A 21368-nucleotide genomic window follows, 5' to 3' on the forward strand; every position below is an offset into this window, starting at 1 on the left:
TCCAAAGTTTGTGGCAAGCAAGTGTGTACGCCTGCGCCACTTTGGCTGAAAGGCCCTTGTTGTTTGGTGCACTGACATTTGGTGTAATGGCCCCTCACTCCGGCAGTGTAGATCGTGTGCTGGCTCTGTGTAGGCCCTGCTCCCCACACCTCTCCCAACTGGAAGAGTCAGGGCTTAGATCCTCCATTTTACACAGGAAGAAACTGAGGCACACTTAGGACCCTCCCCTTTTCCTCTCGAAGAAGTAAGGGTGGGGCAGGAGGCTAACCAGAACCAGCACCTGGCTCACACCTAGGGACCTGGATCTTCCCCACCCCAGACCTCCCGGCCCCAACACGTCTAGACTAGAAATGGATCCGAATCTTCAACTACCTTAACCTCAAAAAACCTTCAAACCTGACTTCCAACTTCCAGAACCTTCGCCAGCCTGAGGGCTATGGGCTCAGGATAGGTTTCCTGGGTTCTGGAATCTTCGAACCCCTTGCAGAGATCTGAAGAGTCCTCCTGGATTCAACCAGCCTCCTTGTCCCCCTTCCAATCATTTCTCCATCAAACACACTTTAGGTCAACCCTGCACGGGGCGCCGCGGCCGGGGCTGGGAAGGCGCTGCTTGCACATCTCCAGCCGCCTCTGGCCAGGCCCCAGGTGGGCTGGACGCCCCGACAGGCGCCGGAGAGGGGGACGGGGAAGGTTGCGGTGGGGGCCGGCCAACCGGGCGAAGGGGCGGGGTCGGGAGGGGAAGAGGGAGGCAGGAGGCGAGGCTGGGAGGAGGCAGGGAGGAGCCCGACCTGGATGGGGGTGGGGGGAGGCTCGGCGTCAGGTGAAAGTCTTTCCGGAGTTCACAGCCCGGAGGAGCTGAGATAAGAGGTTGGACTCTGGGCGGCCGGACTCTGGGTGAGTGTTGGGGGCCCCTGAGGATCCGGCGGCCGTCTGGGGTGGGGAAGAGGAGGATCGCGGCTCTAGGGGACCCCAGCGGGGCCCCGGGGTCAGGTGTCCACCACGTGGAGATCCCGGGTCTCCGTAACCCCGTTGCCCTCACCCATCGGTAGTCGCCAGCGTTCCCGAAGCCGGCGCGGGGCGGGCGGGGAGGGAAGTCGCTCCGGTGGGCTCGGCGAGGCTCCGGGACCCCCGTCCGCACCCCCGACGCCCACCTCCCAGGATAGCGCGGAATGGGGATGCAGACGCGGAGGGCGCTCTCTGCGCCGCGGCGGCCGCTGCTACTGTTGGGTGGGGATTGGGAGGGTCCCCCACGTGGGGTGTGTATTGTTTCTTCAGGGGACCACCGCTGACCTCCAGCCTTGGCAGGTGCTGGGCGCCCCTCCTGCCTGGGGACCTCCGCTCCTGGCTTCCCCTGGGGCTCAGTGCAACCCCTGTCCGCTGACTTGGGGCTCTGTGCCCCCCCCGCCCCCGCAGGGTGCTCCTGTTCAGTTTCCCCTCCCAGACTAGATCAGTGACCCAGCTTCCACGAGGATGCCTGAGATGTTCAGCCAGTGGAAGCTTTTATGATGGGGGGTGGGGGGCTCAAGTGAGGGACATTGGGTCCCTGAGCTTCTGTTTCCTTATGTGTCAAGGGTGGCTTGTGCGGGAGTCGATTCACACTGTAGGTGCTTAGTGGGTGCCGGAGGGTGGGGGGTACAGCTGTCACTATATTAATAATAATTATTACTATATCCTTAGCCATGCTTCCAGGTTCCCGACTGACTTTCCCGGTGGGTCAGAGTTTTTTCATGGTCTTTTTTCGGGTGGGGGAACTGAGCTCACCTGCTTCCCCACCCCACCAGAGCCTCCTGTAGTTCCCATCTGGGCTCATGGGGAGCTGCCCACATTTGGGGCCACCCTGGGCCATAGCTTCCTTCCATTGCTCCGTTGGCTCCTAAGGTCTTGCCCCGTAGGGCTGAAGAGTCTAGAGAAAGAAGTGTGGACCCTGCTTTGGGCAGCGGGGCCCCCCACTTGACCTAGGTGAACAGATTATGTTTGTTCATCCCTGTCCAGCCCTGACTGCCATCCTTTGCTTCTCCCTCGCACCTAGGGTGTGGTGATTCCTGCCTGCCAGGTACTCTGGATGTGGGGGAGCTTCTAAGAAGGAGCCTTAGAGCGTCAGCTTCAAGGCGCTCGAGGACTTCGGACAAGCTTCTTTGACCCAAGGACCCTGGGGCTGGGCTGAGTCAGGTCAGCCCTAGAGAAGGAAGGAAGGTGTCACTGGGCAACTTCTCTTCCTGCCACTCTCTGAGGTCCCCACCCCCGTGACTCAGGGAGGATACCCATTGTGGTCCCTCCTCCTGACAGGGAGTCTGGCTCAGCTTGAATGCCTCCTCCCCATAATGGGGAGCTCATTACCAACACAGCAAACTAAAGGAAGCCCCAGCAGGTGGTGGCCAAAGGCAGGGATTGGGCTCCCACCTGACCTTCCTTGAATAAGTTCCTTGGATGAGCGCTCTGTGCCTCAGTTTCCCTATCCGTAAAAAAAAAAACAACGCAGCTAACAAAGCCCTACTCTCCAGCGCAGGTGTGATGAGTAGAAGAGCAGATGGTGGAAGGGCCACACACCGGGCTGCTGCGTTAACTCTAATCATGATTACGTGGCTCACTCTGTTCCCATCGGTGATATTTATCTTTGCATGAGAGAAATAATGTGAAGGTTGCAGGGCTCCAGCACAAGGCCTGGAGGAGGGCTCTGAGCTGTGTGAAAGTGTGGGGGTCCTTCAGGTGGTCCCCAGAGGAAGGCCCATGGGACCACAGTTGCTCCAGCTAGGAAATGAGTCCAGAGATGCTCTTTTGAGGCTCAGCTACGGCAGGGCCCGCCATTTAGTTAGGGGCCTCCGTCCAGCCCAGGTCCCCTCCTGGACCCATCCCAGGTACCTGGAGCAGTTTTTCAGGTGGGCTCCCCAAGGTCAGCTTCTTCAATGAGGAGCCCCGAGATTCCCAAGGAACGTAGACGTCATGGGTCTAAAGGGCATGTGTCACCCTCCCCACCCCCATCCCATCATCTTCTACACCCCAGGTGCCCCAGGGCCTATGTTGGCATAAAATCAACTTGCTCACATGGTTTCACTAAAGCAGCGTCTGGCCACAGCGACCCTGAGGGGTTATCTTGACTGGGCTTTTTCTCTATTTTTTTTTCTTCTATTTACAAGAGGAACAAATGCTTCTTGCAGAAAAAGACCAGCCTGTCATTACTTACTTACTGGGAGGCCTAGCTGGAACGAACTGGTGCGGGATCACCCTCAGGTCCAGCAGGCTGGGGTTCAAATCCTAGCACGTGCTCTCTGCCCTCTCCCCCCGTTGGCTGTGTGACCTGTGGTGGGGGGCCCTCTCTCTTGTGCTCAGCTCATCTACTTGGTAACTGGAAACCAGCCCCCCTACAAAGCGCAGTGAATCATGGGGCTCATCTGTAGGCCAGGAGCTCACATCCTCTCCTGCAAGCACCCCCCCCCCCCACCGACTCCCATCCTGGAGTCTCTTCCACCCTGGAACTTGCTCTTCTCAGGAAGACTGTCTTGTCTGCTGCCTGTCTGTCGTCCCGCCCCCCTTAGTACATAAGCTCCTTGGGGACAAGGCCTTTCTTTCAGACTTCTTGACTGCGTGCTCAGAGCCTAGATCGGGGCATGGCACATGCTAGGTACTAGGTGCTCAATGCTGGCTCAGAGAGTCACCAGTGTGCTTGAGACAATCGTCGCTGACGTTGATGTTAATATTGTCACTGTTGGCGCTTCCTAAATGGGTTTGGAGAAAAGGCAGCTGCTTTCTCAGGACTCAGGCCGTTAGGCACACAAATGGGGTTCTCTCCTGTCACCCTCACCCCTCACCTTGGTTTTTGGAAGTCCCAGAATGTTCCATGCCCCTTTCGAAATCCCAGCTGGGGTCTGTCAGGAGGTATGGAACCATGATGGCCAGAGTGAAGCTGATGTCCAGCACCTGCTGGAAGTCAATCAGGGGTTGGCAGCTGACACCATCCAGCTCTGCAGATGAGGATGCTGAGGCCCAGAAGTGGCCAGCCACTTGGCCCAGGTCCGCCGCCACCGCTGGTCAGTAGGCAGGTCAGGATTTCTCCCGGGAACCACCACAGCAGCTTCACGGGCACCAGCTCTGTTTTCCCAGCTGCTGGACAAGGGGAGATTAGTCCTCATTTTCCTGATACCAAAACTGAGACCCAGTGACCACCAGGCCTATGGGTCACTGGAGCTGGAATTGGGATAGGAAGGGACACAGGTGGGTCTGTGTCTAATGGGCCAGGAGAGTGACTCAGGACTCACCCTCTCGGAGCCTTGCTTCCTCTTCTGGAAAGTGGGAGCGTCATGCAGGGGAATCACCTTGACTTGATGGGAGCTTCCCAGCCCAGGCAGGCCCTCCATGGTGTCACAGTAGCACAGAACAGGTGGGGGTCAGGTCCGGGCCCTGAGGGTGTGAGCAGGGGGTACCTGGCCACTTGGACTGCTCGACACATTCTCACACTTGTGTGTCTCAGCCTCTCTCCCTTCCTGAACTGCTAAGGAATGGTGACGAGAACAGGGTGAGGAGGACAGAAGTGCTTGGGGACTTGCCAGGCCCTGGTTATCAACTGGGAGTGTAAGTAGAGGATGCAGGGACAGAATTCTGTTGATAATGGGGGTCCTAAATTAATTCTGTTGAGTACCGGGGCCGCTTCTGTACCTCTAGTGCCTCATTAATATTCAGTGAATGTGAGCCACTGGGGAGGGGGGCACTCAGTCGGTTAAGCATCTGCCTTTGGCTCAGGTCATGATCCTGTGGGGTCCTGGAATGGGGCCCCACATCTGGATCCCTGCTCAGTGGGGAGTCTGCTTCCCCCTCTGCTCCTCCCCCTGCCCTAGCACACACACAGTTCTCCCTGTTCTCTCTCGAATAAAATCTTAAGAAAAAAATAGTGAATCCTTAATATTTAGTGCAACAAATCCTTAATATTTAGTGTGTTTGCAACAAATAGCTGATATTCAGTGACAGTATATTGGTGTCTTGGGACGGTTTAGTGACTTATGCATATTCATTGTGATAATATTGATTCATGCATCATGAATGTGCCTTGCAGCTCTTCATTGTTCCTGTAAAACTATTTCATAAAACTCCTTGTGCCTCCTGCCTGTCTAGCAGGTCATAAACGGTACTTACTGTCATTTGGCTTCTTGCTCATGAACTGCATCACGAGTATCTCAGTGCTGTGGATATTTGGCTCTTTAGGGCATTAGTACACCTTGGTCCTGTCTCCGCTCCACACAGGCACTTGCTAACTCGTGACTGTCCTGCATCCTCCAGGGCCTGTGGGGCCCCAGGCAGGTTGGTGGCAGCTGTCATCTGCAGTGGATTTGGGCTGAAATGAAGCCCGAGGAAATTGCTAATATGTGGATCATCATTAGTATTTTTCCCTTGTTCAACAAACACCAGCAAATGTCACATGGGGACACAGCTGTTGGGAACAAGATACCTGGCCCCACCTCTGGGGGTCTCCAGGCTGGCTGGGGAGATAAACGAGACAGAAGAGAGTGCATTTCCCATGTGCAGTGGTGGTGAGAGCTGCAGAGAAAATCAGAGCCAGGGCAGGGTGTTCTAGCTTGTGAGGTTGGGGCCCTTTTATTTATTTATTTATTTTTAATTTTTAAAAGATTTTATTTATTCATGAGAGACACAGAGTGAGAGGCAGAGACACAGGCAGAGGGAGAAGCAGGCTCCCTGTGGGGAGCCCAATGTGGGACTTGATCCTGGGACTCCAGGATCACAACCTGAGCCAAAGGCAGATGATCAACCACTGAGCCATCCAGGCGCTCCTGTTACCTCTTAAAAAGGTAAAATTGTGAGGCGCCTGAGGGACACAGTCCGTTCAGCTGCTGACTCTTGGTTTAGGCTCTGGCTGTGATCTCTGGGTTGTGAGATTGAGCCTGGAGTGGGCTCTGAACTCAGGAGTCTGCTTGAGATTCTCTTTTTCCCTCGTCCTCTGCCCCTCCCACTCATGCTCTTGTGCTCTCCTGTTCTCTCTCTCTGTAACACAAATAAATAAATATATATATTTTAAGATTCTCTCTCTCTGCCCCTCCACCCAACATACCTGCACACATGCTTGTGCTCTTTCTTTCACTCAAATAAATAAATCTTAAAAAAAAATGGGGGTGCCCGGGTGACTCAGTGGTTGAGCGTCTATCTTTGGCTCAGGTCATGATCCCAGGGTCCTGGGGTCAGGTCTTGCGTCAGGCTCCCTGCAGGCAGCCTGCTTCTCCCTCTGCCTATGTCTCTGCCTCTCTTTCTCTCTGTCTCTCTTGAATGAATAAATAAAATCTGGAAAAAAAAAAGAAAAAAAACAACACTGGGGTGAGCCTGAAGATCAAAGAGAATCTGGGGGAAGAGCAGGAATCCCAAGCCGAGAGGACCAGGGGGGGAAGAGCAGGAGTCTGGCAGGTGCAAAGGCCCTGTGGCAGGACTGAAAGCAGCTGAAAAGGCTGGTGTGGCTGGAGCTGACCAGCTTGGGCAGGGGGCATTGGGGATGGGGCAGCAGAGGCTGAGAGGTCCCACACGTGGCAGCCACAGCCTGGGTGGGGAGGCTCTTGGGTCTTGAATACAATGAAACAAGTGGCTCCTCTGTGTACGTTCAAGGAAGCAGGCTCTGGGTGATGGCAAAATCAGCACCAGTGTATGGAGAGCAAACAGCCAGGAACAGGAATAGCTGGTCTGGCAGTGAGGGTCCCTGAGAGTCAGCCCAGATGTCACTGCTGTGACTCTGTCCACAGCCGCTATGTCCTATCTGTAGGGAGAAATATGGAGGAGGCCCTGCCACAGGCAAGCAGTGTAAGGATTGCTCATTCATCATACCTGTTGGGCCTTCCTGGCTTCCTTGCCATCGTGTGCCCATAGCTCTCGGCTGAATGCCACACCTGGGTCAGCCACTGCCCCATGACATTCCATGTGAATGGTTCCTGGGCTTCTCAGTCTATTGTTCCTGGTCCTTCCTTCTCCGTCTCCTACAGGCTTTAAACACTGGTGACTCCCTTCACTTTATTTCCTGAACCTACATACTTCCCTGATCCTCGCTGACCAGCTCTTGTCCGGGCCCTCAAATTCTTTGGCCTGGTTGCTGCCCCAGCCTCTACTTCCACCCTGGCTGTCCTTATTCCCCCAGTGCCCCATTTCCACCCCCCCTTCCTGGGCATGGTCTGGCAACCCACCATCATCTCCCCCCCTGTTCCTCTGCTCCAGCCGCATTGGCCCCTCTCTCTGCCTTCAGCACTTTGCATCTGTGCTCTGGCCCTTTGCACCTTTGTCCTCTGCCTGGAATGCCCTTCCCCCAGGGCTCTGACCAGGTGATTCCTCATCATCCTTCAGGATGTCCCCAGGCTGGTCAGCACCCCCCCCACCCCCCCATGAACCTTTCCTTCTCAACAGTGTTTATCATGTTGCTACTACACTAATCGCCTCTTCCTGTATTCCTGCCGTCAGTGGGGGCTGATCTGGTCATGCCTGTTCACGGATTCACTCGCCAGTCCGCGCCCAGGGTGGCCTAGCGGTGGAATGTTGTCTGACCTGGGCTCTGGTTCTCTGTTCTTTGTCAGATGTTGAAGTGCATGGTTCCTTGTGAAAGATTCTGGAAGGCTCTGAGTTTCTGGGTGGGGAATCCCCCAGTGAAACTCCACATCATGGGAAGGATAGGATACAGACCCCACCCATCGGGGTCCTGGGTTCCAGTCTGTTTTATGCTGAGTCTCAGTATCCCCATCGGTAAGCAGGGCCTCTGTGGGGCACTGAAGGAGCCAGTACAATGAGCCCAGGTCACTGAGTGGCTGCCACACAGCCAGTGGCACGCAACCCCAAGTGATTCCATGGTGGGGATGCTTGGCGCTCCCATCCCCTAATGAGGAACTAGACTCCGAGGGCAAGTGGCTGATCAAGGTATCAGTGCCAAAGGGACCATTCAGCAGCACATCTGACTTTCTGCTCCCTGCTCACACACCCTCTGTGGCTTCTCCTGACCTCCAGGACACAGCCCCACTTCTCAGTCTGGGGTTCAAAGTCTTTACAGGCCCTTCCCTAGCCCCAGAAATCACCCCCCCCCAAAAAAAATTCTACTTTTCAGCAAAATAAACTACAGATGATTCCTTGATAAGGCCTTGTTTGGTTTCCCCACCACGCTTTTGCATTTGTTCTTTCCTCTACCTGAACTCCCCCTTGGTGAGCTCCTCTGCATCCTTCAAAGCCTCAGCCTCAATATCCTGGTCCCTTCTTCTGGCCCAGCCCTTATCCCACGAGTGTCTGGATTTATCTCTCCCACCCCAGACTGGGAGCTTCTGGGGAGCCAGACCCAGGGTTGAGGCTTCTCAGGTTCCCCAGACCCATTTGTTGAATGAATGAATGAGTGAGTGAGTAGTTTTCATATGCGTTTTCTGGGATGAGGGCTGCTGAGACCCTTCTCAGGCCTAAAAGACCTGGAGACAAAGCAGGTTGTTTCTGTGGTGATATGAGGAACCCACTGGGCTACCCTGGGATAACTCTGAGTTCTACTTCCCCATCTATGAAACAGGTATGGTGATTCCCCCAGAGTTATTCAGAAACCCACAGGCTTCACTGAGTGAGCAGCTGTTTGGGCTTCCACAAATCCAGTTGTCCTGTCCAGTGAGACCTGGGGAGGGTGAACAGCAGAATCCCGGGCAGGGGTCAGGGAATCGGACCTGGGCCTGTGAGGAGCTTCTCATCAACCACCTCGCCCACCCAGCAAAGGCCCCAGAGTTCCTCACTGCTGCTCAGTTACTTGGAGGAAAATTAATACCAAGAAACTTCCCCTCCTTGGTGGAGCTGAGCCTCTAAGACTCTGTGCCTTCAAGTCATAAAACCCTTAAGGACAGATGGGTGACTACCTGGGGCCTGGGGTGCTACCCACAGAGGCACCCAGACCAGTAAAATCCTCAACACTCAGCCTTGCTGACAGGGAGGCCCAGAAGTTTGCCCGTCCGTCCATCCGTCCGTCCTTCTTTCCTTCCTTCCTTTTTATTTTTTTATTTTATTTTTTTAAATTTTATTTATTTATTCATGAGAGACACAGAGAGAGAGAAGCAGAGACACAGGCAGAGGGAGAAGAAGGCTCCATGCAGGGAGCCCGACATGGGACTCGATCCAGGGTCTCCAGGATCACACCCCGGGCTGAAGGCAGGCGCTAAACTGCTGAGCTACCAGGGCTGCCCCCTTCCTTCCTATTTAAAGATTTTGTTAATTTTTTTTTTTTTTTAAGATTTTGTTTATTTGGCAGAGAGAGAGAGAGAGAGCACGAGCAGGGGGAGTGGCAGAGAGAGAAGCAGGCTTCCCCCTGAGCAGGGAGTCAGAGGACATGGGGCTCCATCCCAGGACCCTGGGATCCTGACCTGAGCAGAAGGCAGATGCTTAGCCAACTGAACCACCCAGGTGCCCCAAGATTTTGTTTATTTATTTGAGAGAAGAAGCAGGAGTGAGGGTGGGGAGGTGAGGGAGAGGGAGAAACTGACTCTGCTGAGTGGGGAGCCTGACAAAGGGCTCATCCCAGGACCCCGAGATCATGACCTGAGCTGAAGTCAGACACCCAACCAACCGAGCCACCCAGGCATCCTCCCAGAAGTTCTTTCTTATGCCAGGCCAGTGTGAGATTTTATGAGGTTTGCAACATTATCTGCTTGAAGGTTTAAGGGGCTATGAGTTAGGAAGGGCCTTGGTGGATCGTAGAGGGAAGGAGATCTTGGATGCATTAATAGAGGTCTAGCATAAGGTGGAGGGAAAGTGAACCTTCCTCCCCCACCTCCCGCTTGAGCTCTCAAACCCTAATCAGGAACCTCAGGGGGCTGAGAGGGTAGAGCAGCAGAATCCCTCCATTGAGAGAAACCTAAGACCCAGGGAGAAAAAGTTGGGAATGCAGGTAGCCAACAAAGGCTCGGTGTTCCATATGCAAAGAGTTCTTATAAGTAAACAAGAAAGAAAAATGCAAGAAAAACAACAGCCATTAATGGAACTCATTAAAACCAAATGGCCACCCTAAGAGGTTCTCTTTTGCCCTGAAACCCTAAGAAAAGCCATTTAGCCATTTCAGTTCTTCTCCTGCCTCCCCTTCCCAAAGCCCAAGTTTGGCTGAGTGGTAAATATTCATATTTGCCAAAGTATCTTCCTTCATTTTAAAACCCTTGTTTGGAACTTATAAAACACATTTCCAGTGAACTGATCCTTGGCCACTTAGGTTTAATTTTCTATTTAATAGATGTTTAATAAGTACATATATAATATAAAAATAACAAATCTCGGGGGATCCCTGGGTGGCACAGCAGTTTGGCGCCTGCCTTTGGCCCAGGGCACGATCCTGGAGATCCGGGATCGAGTCCCACGTCAGGCTCCCGGGGCATGGAGCATGCTTCTCCCTCTGCCTGTGTCTCTGCCTCTCTCTCTCTCTCTCTCTCTGTGACTATCATAAATAAATAAAAAATTTAAAAAAATAACAAATCTCATAAATACTTAATATGATGAATTTATACAAACCTGTATCAAAGGCTTTAGTCTGATCCTGATTTCCTCTTCTAACCTTCCCTCTTTTGAGCTCCTCATTCCGGATTTCTATGTTGGTTTAGACCAGGATATCTCCACCTTAACAATGTTGATCTTTGGGGCTGAATTATCCTGAGGTAGGACTATCCTGTGTTCTGTAGGATGTTAATTCATGCAGCGTCCCTGGCCTCCACCCACTTTTTTTTTTTAAGATTTTATTTATTTAAAAAAAAAAAAAAGATTTTATTTATTTATTCATGAGAGACACACATGGGGATGGGGAGGGAGAGAGAGGGAGAGAGAGAGGCAGAGACACATGCAGAGGGAGAAGGAGGCTCCAAGCACGGAGCCCGATGTGGGACTCGATCCTGGATCTCCAGGATCACACCCTGAGCTGAAGGCAGGCACTAAACCACTGAGCCACCTAGGGATCCCCTACACCCACTTAATGCCATTAGCAGTAGCTTACCTCCACCCTGCCCAAATCACGACAGCTAAAAATGTCCCCAAATATTACCAGGTGTTCCCTGGGAGATAGAGTCACCTGTTTGAAGATCCCTAATTTAGGCTCCAAACTGTAGATGGAGAGATGGGTAATCACTCTCTAAAATTTTAAGAGTCCTGGAGCACTTGGGTGGCTCAGGAGGTTAAGCCTTTGCCTTGGGCTCAGGTCATGATTTCAGGATCAGGACTTTGCACTCAGTGGGGAGTCTGCTTGTCCCTCTCCCTCTGCCCTTCCCCTTGTTCATGCTTTTTCTGTCTCTCTAAAAAAAAAAAAAAAAAAAGAAAGAAATCTTTTAAATAAATAAAATGAGATAAAAATTTTATGAGTGTTTAACGAGAATGTCTCTTTCCCAGGTGTTGAGTTCTGAGGTGTGCTATTGTTTTCCAGGATCGGTGGGTCTCTAGCCACAGGTGTGGCCCAAGAGAACACTGTGGCATTTCTAGTCTGATTTCCTTTTTTGGTGATATGGTCTTTCTATTACAGTTTGTGAAGGTTTTTTATTTATTTATTTTTTTCTATCCTTGAAGCTTCAGGGATCAGCACCAGGTTTGCCTGGGAGCACTCCTTTCCCATTGTCTATCCTGGACTTGGGCCTGTCTTTGGCTCAGGAAAATGTCTTTCTAGGATTCAGCTCATTCTTGTATCACATTCACCAGTACACAGTTTCATCCCAAGATTATTTGCCTTTTGAGGTCACCCAGACCTGACTTCCAGCAGCTGAACCCCCAGGGCAGGCAGCCAAGCTGGGGTGCCACAGCAACTAGATGGGCTCTCTGCTGCCAGCATGCAGGGTTTTGAAGCCGCTTAGGCTCTGCTGGCCCGTTGTACCTGCCATTCCCTCCCCTGGGACCTTCCCCCCCAGATCTCAGCCATACTGGATCTTCTGTGCCATTCACATCTGACTTAAATGTCATCCAGACCTCAAAATCCAAATCTGCCACCCAACCCCATTTCCTCCTGTGGCTTTCATTGCCTCTTATCATTTCATTGAGATTTTAATATGTTTGTTCTCCCTCAAGGGTCTGGGTTCTGTAGTGGAGACATTTAGGTATCCTCTGTCTGCAGAAACCCAACATCCATGCACCAGTCATTCAATACACATTTATTCATTCATTCGTTCATTCATTCATTCATTCATTCAAGACACACAGAGAGAGAGAGAGGCAGAGACAAGGCAGAGGGAGAAGCAAACTCCCTGTTGAGCAGGGAGCCCGATGCAGGGCTTGATCCCGGAACCTCAGGATCATGACTTGAGCCAAAGGCAGACACCTTTGGTTGGTTAGGTATCTAACCAACTGAGCCACCCATCATCTGGGTGGCTGTCCTGAGATGGAATCTCGCATCGGGTTCCCTGCTCAGTGGGGAGTCTGCTTCTCCCTCTGCCCGCCCCCCCCCGACTTGTGCTCGCACTCTCTCTCTCTCTTTCTCTAATAAATCAATAAAAAAAAAACAGGGGATCCCTGGGTGGCGCAGTGGTTTAGTGCCTGCCTTTGGCCCAGGGCACGATCCTGGAGATCCGGGATCGAGGCCCACGTCGGGCTCCCGGTGTATGGAGCCTGCTTCTCCCTCTGCCTGTGTCTCTGCTCTCTCTCTCTCTCTCTCTCTCTCTCTGTGTGTGTGTGTGACTGTCATAAATAAATAAAATAAAATAAAATAAATAAATAAATAAATAAATAAATAAATGAATAAATTCCTTTACAAAAAAAAATTATCATGTATTTTAGAAGGTGAAAAGTGGAAGAAAAGTAGAACAGGGTCTGAGACCAGGGCTACCAGTGAGACACTGTATCCCGAGGAGTCCCTCCTGAGAAAGGGACGTTGGAGGAAAGGCAAGAAGTGAGGGAGGGAACCAGGTGCATATCCTGGGAAGAGTATTCCAGCCAGGCGGGAATAACCTGAGCAAAAGTCCTGAGGTAGGGTCATGCCCTGAATGTTTGAGGTCAAAACCCCCACAACAATACTCTTACATAGGGTTAATTCTCCTCATTTTTCATGGAGGCTCAGAGAAGTCCAGCTTCTTTTCCAGGGTCACACAGTGGAACCTGTGGGGTAGGATCTGAGCCCTGTGTCTGGGAGACACCTCGCTGGAGAGGCTTGGCCAGGCAGTGTGCAGAGACAGCAGGGGCACGTTGGAGAAATGGCCTCCTAGGTGCAGGCAGAAAGCCCTTTGCCCACTTCTAGGTGGAAATGCAAAGCCACTCTTCTTTGCTTCCAGGCAATAGCTGGTTGGGGTCGCTTGGGGCAAGTGGAGCCTTCCAGAATCTACTGACTGTGTCATGTTTTCCAGGTGCCAGTGGAAAGAACAGAGAGACCCCAGAACAGCACAGATAACCCACGGCAGCCTGAGGTAAGTCCTAAGCTTCACGAATTCACTCAACAAATAGGCATTGAATGCCCACGAGGTGCCAGGTGCTGGCAGCTCCCTTCATGCCTGCACAGTCCCGTGAGTTGAGGACTGCTCAGATGCCCCCTTTTACAGCTGAGGAAACTGAGGCCCAGGGAATGGAGGGCACACAGCCAGAAAGTGATGCAGTTGGGATTTAGACCCAGGAGTTGGGCTCTAGAGTCTGTACCTCTCCAGGTGAGTCAATAAGTGTTTTAAGAATGGTTAAGTCCTACTTTGGGTCTAATCCAGCACTTTCATGCTGCACTGGAAAATAGCCCTTCAAATTTAGGGCTGAAAAACAGGGCAGATACTACCTCTCTAGACAAAAGGACATTAAGGGAATCCAGGGAAGCCTGGGATCTGGAAGGAAGACCAAGAGCTCTGCCTGGATATGGGGAAGGAAAGCTTCTAGGAGGAGGTGACATTAGAGCTGAGGTTTTGAAGGATGGATAAGAGTTTGCCGGAGAAAACTTTAACAAATTTACTTTTATTCATAAATTGTATTCGTTCAAACACTCCCTGCTTTCCCCATGTGTCTGCCTCATGCTGGGCGATGCAGGGACCCTCCAGAAGCCCCCAGTCTCAGAAAAACAAAGCTAAACACAGACACCCCCGTGGGATCAAGACTGGGTAGAGGTAGACAGAGCTTGAGGTGCCAAACAGACCCAGCAGTGTTCCTGAGGGGTTAAAGAGAACTTCCCAGAGAATGGATCATTTAAGATGGGTTATAAAGGAAGAGTAAGCGTTTAACAAGGAAGATAGCTCTGTTTGAAACATGCCAGGCCTAAGGGATCTGTGAAGAGCCGGGGCCATGCTCAGGTCACAAGACCATTAAGAATAGTCCAGAAGAAGGGTCCTTCGGTGGCTCAGTCAGTTAAGTGTCGGCCTTAGTCTTGGGTCACATCCCAGGGTCCTGGATCAAGCCCTGCATCAGGCTCCCTGCTCAGCAGAGAGTCTGCTTCTCTCTCTTCCCTTCCCCCTGCATGTGGTCTCTCTTTCTCTCTCAAATAAATAAAATCTTAAAATAATTGTCAAGAAGAATGGATGATGGCTTGTTTCAGAACGCAAGCAGCAGGCACCTGGGTGGCTCAGTCAGTTGAGCATCCAACTCTTGGTTTTGGCTCAGATCATGATATCAGGGTCCTAAGATCGAGCCCCCCGTTGGGCTCCACGCTCAGTATGGAGTCTGCCCCTCCCCCCACTCTCTCGCTCATTCTCTCTGGAATAAATAAATGAAATCTTTAAAAAAGAGAGAGAGAGAATGCCAGCAGCTCTCAGCTTCCTTGAAGGACTGGGTTAGGACCCCAGTAGCTCTCAGGGATAAAGAAGCAGTTCTTTGGGATCCCTGGGTGGCGCAGTGGTTTGGCGCCTGCCTTTGGCCCAGGGCACGATCCTGGAGATCCGGGATCGAGTCCCATGTCCGGCTCCCGGTGCATGGAGCCTGCTTCTCCCTCTGCCTATGTCTCTGCCTCTCTCTCTCTCTCTCTCTCTCTCTGTGTGTGACTATCTTAAATAAATAAACAAACAAACAAACAAACAAATAAATAAATAAATAAAAGAGGCAGTTCTTTGCCTCCCTCAGGGGGGCTCCTGGGCCATCTCTGAGGTAGAGACATGAGGAGGACCAGGTTGAAAGGGGGGATTCTGGGCACACTGAGTCTGGGAGGCTCACCTTGGCATCTCCATGTCTCAGTCTTCTCTTTAAGTACTTAATCCCCAGCCGGACCTGGGCAACTGTCAGAGCCACCAGGGGTTGAGGTGCCAGAGGAGGAGATGGGGGGCATGGGGGTATAGGTGAGGGTGCATCTCAATGTCATACCTCCCTGAGCACCTACAGGTCTGCAGCCAGGTGTTGGGGTCCGCTGGTAGCTCAGGGAAAGTGCTTGGCCCATCCCGTCTCATCAATGCGTTCTTGGCAGGAGCCGCCAGGCCGACCAGGATGAGGTGCCGCCGTCCCCTGCGGACAGAGGTGGGCTTGGTCATAGCCCTGAGCATCCTCATCCTCTTCCTCTTCTGTCTGCACGTGTCACCACCCACCTTCCAGAGCTCGGAGGAGCTACAGGACAACCCCAAGACTCTGGCCTGGCCCACTCAGCCCTCCCGCCCACTGCCCACCCCCTGCAGGGCCAACACCTCCATGGCTGCACTGCCAGGCTTCTCTGGGCAGCCACAGCAGGTGCGCGACTTCCTCCTACATAAACACTGTCGTGACTTCCAGCTGCTACAAGATGTTCCCCTGAACAAGTGCGCAGAGCCTGTCTTCCTGCTGCTGGTGATCAAGTCCTCACCCAAGAATTACGAGCGCCGGGAGCTGGTGCGACGCACTTGGGGCAGCGAGCGCCAGGTGAAGGGTGTCCAGCTGCGCCGCCTCTTTCTGGTGGGCACAGCCCCTAACCCCATGGAGGCCCGCAAGGTCAACCGGCTGCTGGCAATGGAGGCGCAGGCGCACGGAGACATCCTGCAGTGGAACTTCCATGACTCCTTCTTCAATCTCACGCTCAAACAGGTGGGCCGGCAGGGGTCACCTGATCCGGGCCACCCATCCTTCCTGCCCACTCACCATCACCTCCTCTGAGGGGCCCCGAGGAACCAGGAGTCCCCACCCACCCTACCCCACTCCCTCTGCTGTCCTCATGGTGATCTGAGGTCTTCTTCCTCTAGGGGAGGCAGGGAGAAAGGGCAGGGTGGCCTGAGGTTACGAGCCTGGCTCTCAGAGCCCATGATCTGGGTTCGAATTCAGACTCTGCCACTTACCTGCCGTTTGCCTTTGATAATCATTTACCCCTCTGCGCTCGTTTCTTCATGGTCATCAAGGAACCGGGATTTAGTTGGATCCAGCTGCCTCTGAGGGCTGCTGTGAGGATTACGGGAGAGGATGTTTACAGGGCACCTGGAGTGGCGCCAGGTGCTCCAGTAACAGTGGCAATCAGTGGGGGTGGAGGGGCACTGGACAGGACGCATCTCGTTTATTCTTATTCTCTCTCCCCATGAGGCCCACATCTGTGCAGTTGATGCTCAGTAAAGACCTTTTAGCTGGACAAAACCCCTCCAGAAGTGGAGGGAATCCTGCCTATGCACAGATGAGGAATTAGAGGCTCCAAAGACCCACCCAGGAGTTGAAGGGGGCCCAAGGCAGGTTCCTGCTCATAGTAGGCACAGAAAAGTCTGGGCTCAAGACCTTGAGTACCAAGAACAGTACTTTTCTGTGTGTGACCCTGTTTCTGGCATTTTTTCTGGAGATCCTCTATTTCCTCATCTGTAAATGAGGTTGAAGACTACTCCTGCCTCCTAAGCTTGCATGAGCGATTCGAGACAGGGGAGGCACTGAGCACCGTCCAAGGCATGCAGCAAAAGTTATTATGGAGGAAGCTGAAGCCGAGGTGGGTAGAGGGCCAGGACCTCTCGACACACCGTGTTCTTCATGCAGAACACAAAAACATGTAATAAATGTCCATTTGACAAACATGAGTCCAGTACCTATGAGAGGATGACCCTCAGTGGGTGCTGGGGAGATGTCACAAGGAGGAGAGACATGCCCACCCAAGGGAAGCCTAGAGTCCGGTGGGGAAGGTAGACGTCAATAACAATCACATAAGTAATTATTTAACAGCAGTGCTTGGCCAGGAAGAGTCAGAAGGAATAGCAATAAATGTAAATGCGACAATTTTCAAGCACTTCTTGGTGCTTCACGAGGATCATCTCCATGGATCCCCAACACTCCCAGGGGCAGGTCCTACGATGAGGTCTGTCTGGAAAGTTGGTAACTGAGGCTCAGGGTGGGTCCTCAAACCCATGGCTGGCCTGACCAGTAACACCCTCAATTGGGCTCCCTGGGGTGGGGTGGCCAACAGGGACCCAAGGCTGATTGCCCCAACCCTTAAACTTGTGTGTCCCGTCCACCTTGCCTGCAGGTGCTCTTCCTACAGTGGCAGGAGACTCGGTGCACCAATGCCAGCTTCGTGCTCAATGGGGATGATGATGTCTTTGCACACACAGACAACATGGTCTCCTACCTGAAGGACCACAGTCCTGACCGCCACCTCTTTGTGGGACAACTGATCCGCAATGTGGGCCCCATCCGGGTGACTTGGAGCAAGTACTATGTGCCAAAGATTGTGACAGAGGAGGAGCGCTACCCGCCCTACTGCGGGGGTGGTGGCTTCCTACTGTCCCGTTTCACGGCTGCTGCCCTGCGCCGGGCTGCCCCCAAACTGGACCTCTTCCCTATCGATGATGTCTTCCTGGGCATGTGCCTGAAGAAGGAAGGCCTGGAGCCTGCATCACACAGTGGTATCCGCACAGGTGGCGTTAGGTCTCCCTCAGGCCGCATATCCTCCTTTGACCCCTGCCTCTACCGGGAGCTGCTACTCGTGCACCGCTTCTTGCCATTTGAGATGCTACTCATGTGGGATGCCCTGAGCCAGCCCAAACTCATCTGTGGCAAGCAGTCACAGATCTACTGAGGTGGTATCAGGACTCCTAGCCTCTAGGCCCTGGTCTCTACCCCGTAGATAGGGGCAGCAGCATCTTCCTCCCCAGAATTGGAAATCTTTGTTCTAAGTGGTTGGCATAAGAGAGTGTCCCCAGGGAGGTTTGGATGAGTGCATAGTCTAGCTGACAAACTCCTAGACATCTTTCCAAGCCCACCTGGTACTTGAACCCATGTTCCATCATCCTCTCTAGATTCTTAGCTGAAGGGACCTCCTCTTTCCATGGCAGCTAACTGCAGGAGCCCTTCTGCTAGGCTTCCAGTTGTTCCGTTTGAGTCAAGAACCATTTTCCAGCTCCGACTTTGATCTTGGGTTGGATTTTAAAGGGTGGCCAACCCCTCCTTGGTTGTAAACTACAGTGGTTTAGTGGTAGGTGAGTCCCAGCCATGCTTCAAGGTCAGTTGGGAATTCCTAGGTCCATTTGCAACTGAACTGAGCAGTATTTCTCAGCCTAGGAAAGAAGTTTTGTTCTCAACCTCTCCCTGCCAGTCTCCACACACCTCAGATGGTAGAAGGGGCCAGAGAAACCATGAGTGGGACTGCCCCCTCCCTGCTCATGGTATCAAGTGCTCTAAAGGCAGAAGCATTGGGCACAGAAAGGAGGCAGCTGTCTAACTCAGGCTATGCCAGCTCAGGGTTTCTGGAGTCCCTGATGGGGCCCAGTCCCCACATTTGTGCTCCCCAAGAATTCAGGTAATGATACTGGGGCCAGAGAGTCTTCACTGGGCCCACGGTCCGCACACACACTCACCCCAGTGTTCAGAGAAGAGAGAGATTCAGATCCTTGGGTGTCTGTGAGCTCTGAGGACCCAGGACTGGCCCCTGCCCCAGTATGTCTTTCAGACTGGGGAGACCCAAGCAAAATGGTGACACCTTAGTTCTGCTGACTCTGGGCAGAGGTCTGGGGCCTGGGTTTCACAGGCATTCACAGGTAGGAGGAAGTCAGACAGCAGAATGACCACTGGGGAATGGGTACTCAGGGAATAAAATGTTTTGTGAAGACCTGAGATTGTTTTTTTTTTAAGTGATTTATTTTTAAGTTTTAATTCAGATAAATCTACAATCTGTAAAAGTCTCATTTCCAATAGAAAATATGCATCAATAAAAATGGCAGGGATGAAATGAGGGCTGTGGAGCTTCCATTGGGCGGGTCTGATGCCATCCTGCCCCTGCTCACACATCCTCCATGGTTCCCTATTACCCTCAGATCATATCCCACCAAGACAGTCTCATTACCAGCTCGATGGCACGCTCAGGAGAGGCACAGGGGTGAGACTGCTGCTGGCTCTATGGGACAGCGGGTTTGCCTTGGCCTCTTGCTTCTAGCCAGGCTCCCTTCTTTCCACCAGACTCCTCTCCCACTAGCACTGCGGCTTTCCTGTCCTCCATCCCACCCTCTTTCCCTTCCATAAGCATTTATTGTGTGTACCTCCTGTATGCTGCACACCTTGCCCTATACTCCTGCTCCCAGCCCCATTAGGGTGGCAGATACCCACCTAATAGTAAGAAAACAAACCTGTGAGCAATCAAATGGGAAGTTATCAGAAGTGGTAAGAGCTTCAAGTAGTAAAACGAAGCAACTAGATGCAACAGTTGATGGGAAAGAGTATTAACTGAGAGATCAGGGGACTGGGACAGAGGAGGTGACATTGGATCTGGGACCTGAAGAAAGAGGACATGGCCTTGGGAAGAACCGGGGGAAGGATGTTCCAGGCAGAAGGCACAGGATGTGCAAAGGCCCTGAGGTGGGACAACCTGGAAGCATTCAAGTTGCAGCGAAGAAGCCCTGGCTGGAGTTTGGTGAGACATGAAGTCACAGGGGCTGGCCACATGGGGACTTATGGGCTGGGGTGAGAGAGAGGAGTTATTTTGGGAGTGATGGCACTTTGGGAGCAAGGAAATGACATGATTGATTTTTACGTTTTAAGAAGCCCTGTGGCTGCCGTGTGGACTGTTGGAAAGGGAGGTGGAGACTGAAGCGGCATCCAGGCAGAGAAGGCAGGCCTGGATGAGATGGGGGCTTTCGGGGGTTTCTAGCCTACATCTGACCTCATCCTGCCCCTGCTCACCCATCCCCTGGGGAGAGAGTCCTGCTCCCCTGCTGTTCTGGGTTGAACAATATACAGCCCCCCAGAACCTTAGAATATGGCCCTATTTGGAAAGAGGGTCTTTGCTGGGTCACCTGGGTGGCTCAGTTGGTTAAGCACCTGACTCTTCATTTTGGCTCAAGTCATGGTCTTGGGGTGGTGAGATCAAGTCCTGTGTCAGACTCTGCACTCAGAGGGGAGTCTGCTTGGGATTCTCTGCCTTTTCCTCTGTCCCTCCCCTCCCTCAAATAAATAAATACATCTTCAAAAAAGAGAGAGAGAAAGGAATAGAGTCTTTGCAGGTATAATTAAGGTAAGGATCAAGGTGAAATCATCTTGGATTAAGTGGGATGGGCCCCAAATCCAATGACAGTGTTTTTTACAAGAGACAGAAACGAACACACAGAGACGCGGAAAAGAAGGCCACGTGAAGACAGAGACAGAGCTTGGAGTCCTGCATCTAGAAGCCAAGGAAGGTCAGAGATTGTCAGCAGCCACCAAAAGCCAGGAGAGAGACTCAGACCAGGTTCTTCCTCAGAGCCTTTCAGAAGGAAACAACCCTGCCACACTTTGACTTCTGTCTCTGGCTTCTAGAATTGCAAGGAAAGAAATCTCTATTGTTTCAGGACTCCCGATTTCTGGTAATTTGTTATAATGGATTTAGGAAATTAAGACACGTGACTGGCTCACATAGTCAAATGCGGTCGTTCTGCCTCAGGAGTCCTAGCACGCAAGTTCTATCTCAGGGTAAAGGGAGGGGGGGGCAAGGAAAATTGTCAGAGCTGGAACAGTACGTGTCCACTGTGATCCATTCCCATGTCTGTGTGTCTGTCCATCATATAGTGTGGACTTTAAGCGATGTTAAGCCCCCCCCCCCAGGTGGGTCTTGACAGATAATCTGGATTGGAATCCTGCACTCAGCCATTCCCTCTCTGACCTTGCAAGCAGCTGTCTCCCCTAGCCTCAGTTTCCCCACTTCATATGGTGATGACTCTGAAATTGCTATCAAGCTTCTGAAAGTATTGATGGGTCCATGGCTGGGGGGAAGGGGGAAAGACAACCTGCACAAAGGCTTATCCCTCTTTCTTCAGAAAAATGGAAAAAGCTGGGACACCTGGATGGTTCAGTGGTTGAGCATCTGCGTTTGGCTCAGGTCATGATCCCGGGGTCCTGGGATCTAGTCCCATACTGGGCTCCCCACAGGGAGTCTGCCTATGTCTCTGCCTCTCTCTGTGTGTCTCTTGAATAAATATATAAAAAACTTAAAAAAAACTGCTTCAGATTCTGCAAGAGCTTCATTTATTCACTACTGAGGAGAAATAGCAAGGAGGGTGGCACAGATGGGAGGGTGGCGCCTGAGGCTCCTTGAAGGGGTAGACAATTGGCCATGAGTATCTGGCATCTCTGCA

General features: G+C 52.3%; 1 protein-coding gene across 1 annotated transcript; it reads left to right on the forward strand.

Annotated features, from left to right (window-relative positions):
• Positions 1–809: 809 nt before the first annotated feature.
• Positions 810–21166, forward strand: B3GNT3 (UDP-GlcNAc:betaGal beta-1,3-N-acetylglucosaminyltransferase 3). The gene is made up of 4 exons (XM_041760584.1): positions 810–894; positions 13284–13343; positions 15302–15888; positions 17294–21166. The coding sequence occupies exons 3-4, from the start codon at positions 15322–15324 to the stop codon at positions 17843–17845; spliced, it is 1119 nt and encodes a 372-aa protein (XP_041616518.1). The 5' UTR covers positions 810–894; positions 13284–13343; positions 15302–15321; the 3' UTR covers positions 17846–21166.
• Positions 21167–21368: the final 202 nt, after the last annotated feature.

Source organism: Vulpes lagopus, chromosome 7 (genome assembly GCF_018345385.1).
Source record: "Vulpes lagopus strain Blue_001 chromosome 7, ASM1834538v1, whole genome shotgun sequence".
In the NCBI taxonomy this organism is placed as follows: Eukaryota; Metazoa; Chordata; class Mammalia; order Carnivora; family Canidae; genus Vulpes; species Vulpes lagopus.

Bases quoted from the DNA above. Each gene is read 5' to 3' on its own strand.
- B3GNT3 (XM_041760584.1), top strand. From the start codon at position 15,322: ATGAGGTGCCGCCGTCCCCTGCGGACAGAGGTGGGCTTGGTCATAGCC. The intron at 15,889-17,293 runs GTGGGCCGGCAG...CCTTGCCTGCAG, and splicing joins TCAATCTCACGCTCAAACAG to GTGCTCTTCCTACAGTGGCA.